This window comes from Mus caroli, unplaced genomic scaffold (genome assembly GCF_900094665.2).
Source record: "Mus caroli unplaced genomic scaffold, CAROLI_EIJ_v1.1 scaffold_18488_1, whole genome shotgun sequence".
Lineage (NCBI taxonomy): Eukaryota > Metazoa > Chordata > Mammalia > Rodentia > Muridae > Mus > Mus caroli.
In genome coordinates this window covers 12,897-14,631 of record NW_018389056.1, presented here as the reverse complement: position 1 = coordinate 14,631, position 1,735 = coordinate 12,897, and the positions used below count along the sequence as shown (strand labels likewise).

Sequence of the window (1,735 nt, the reverse complement as noted above, 5' to 3'; positions counted from 1 at the left end):
CTATAAGCACATGGCTCAGGTAGGCTAACTGTGCTTCAGTAAAGGTTAAATACCGAATTATGTACAGGTACCACAAGATAAATTTGATAAAAAAAATAGTTGAATGTGTAGAGGAGGAAGCTACACTTAGAAGAGTTCAAGAGGGGCTGAACATGATCAAAATATATTGCATAATATTTTCAAAGACATTAAAAACTACAAAAGAGAAAATGTATTAAAATATAATATCTATGTGTACTGGGAGAACAAAGAGATTCAGGCAAAAGAGGAATAACAAGAAGGTGAATAACTAAACCTCAGATGATGGTCATACTGGGTGATTGTCATTATAGTGAGTTGTACAAAACAGGTTATCATAAAAAAATATTTTGTTACCAAGATATCTCTTCAGAGCCCCCTTAATCTCATTATTCCTGAGGCTGTAGATGAGGGGATTTAACATGGGGATTACAACCATGTAGAATACAGACAACACCTTGTTCTGGTCAGTGGAGTAGTTGGACTTGGGCATCACATAAATGAATGTGATGGTCCCATAGAACAGAGTGACCGCAGTGAGGTGGGAGGTACAGGTGGAGAAGGCCTTGTATCGACTTTCTGTGGAGTGCATCTTCATTATAGTGATGAAAATACAGGAATAGGAGATGGCTATAACAAACACTGTTGTCATGGAGATAAAGCCAGAAGAAACTGAGGTAATAACAACAGCAACAGTGACATCAGAACAGGAGAGTTCCACCAAAGGAGCCAAATCACAGTAAAAGTGATTGATTCTATTTGGTCCACAGAAGAACAAGGAAAAGAAGGAAAGAGTGAAAAAGGAAGCACTAAGAAAACCTTGTATATAAGATCCTATAACCAATTGGATACAGGCTTCTCTGGACATTTTGGTGGAATAAAGCAGTGGGTTGCAAATTGCTACAAAGCGATCATAAGCCATGGCAGCCAGAAGGAAGCATTCAACTGTCGCAAGGAAAACAGCTGAGGTAAACTGTATAGAACATCCAATGTAGGAAATAGTATTTGGTTTCACTAGGAAGTTAACAAGCATATTGGGTGTGACAGAAGATGAAATGCCTATGTCAACAGAAGCCAAGTGGCTGAGAAAAAAGTACATCGGGTGATGGAGCTGGGAAGAGACTCTGATGAGAAAGATGGTGCTGAGGTTGCCAAACACAGTCACCAGGTAGATGCACAGGATGATGGTGAAGAGGATGACTCTAAGGACTGGGTCATCTGTTAATCCCAATAAAATGAACTCTGTCACTACAGTATGGTTCCCATCCTCTATGAAAGCCATGAGACAAGTAGTTGCTGCTAGATTAAGGCTGTGATGAAGATATTACAAATGGGATTTATAAAGAAGTCACTTCATTTCATTTAATCAGGGCATGGAGAGCATTACAAACAAATATATTATTCAAAATATTGAACCAATTATTGATGCTTTACCAGCATTCTCATCATTTGTACACATGTGCAACAATTATTTCAAAATTATTCGTGCACAAATGCTAGAAATGTGTTATAAATAATAAACACATTTTATTTACATTTACTTATAATAAAATATACAATTTTGTCATTAAGGCTAAAGTTTAAAATTATGAGACTTGGCCCAGTAAGATAGCTTGGTAGTAAAGATTCTTGCCACCAAGAATGACATGTTACAGATAGTGTTTGATACCTGGAACCCACAATGGGAAGGAAGAATCAACTCCTAAAAGTTGTTCTT

General features: G+C 37.3%; 1 protein-coding gene across 1 annotated transcript; it reads right to left on the bottom strand.

Moving 5' to 3' along the window:
• Positions 1 to 307: 307 nt before the first annotated feature.
• On the bottom strand, positions 308 to 1,300 carry LOC110287914 (olfactory receptor 495-like). The gene has a single exon (XM_021154407.1). It carries the CDS (start codon positions 1,298 to 1,300, stop codon positions 308 to 310), a length of 993 nt encoding a protein of 330 aa, XP_021010066.1.
• Positions 1,301 to 1,735: the final 435 nt, after the last annotated feature.

What these genes read in the sequence shown, in the direction of transcription:
- LOC110287914 (XM_021154407.1), bottom strand. Translation starts at nt 1,300, where the DNA reads ATGGCTTTCATAGAGGATGGGAACCATACTGTAGTGACAGAGTTCATT.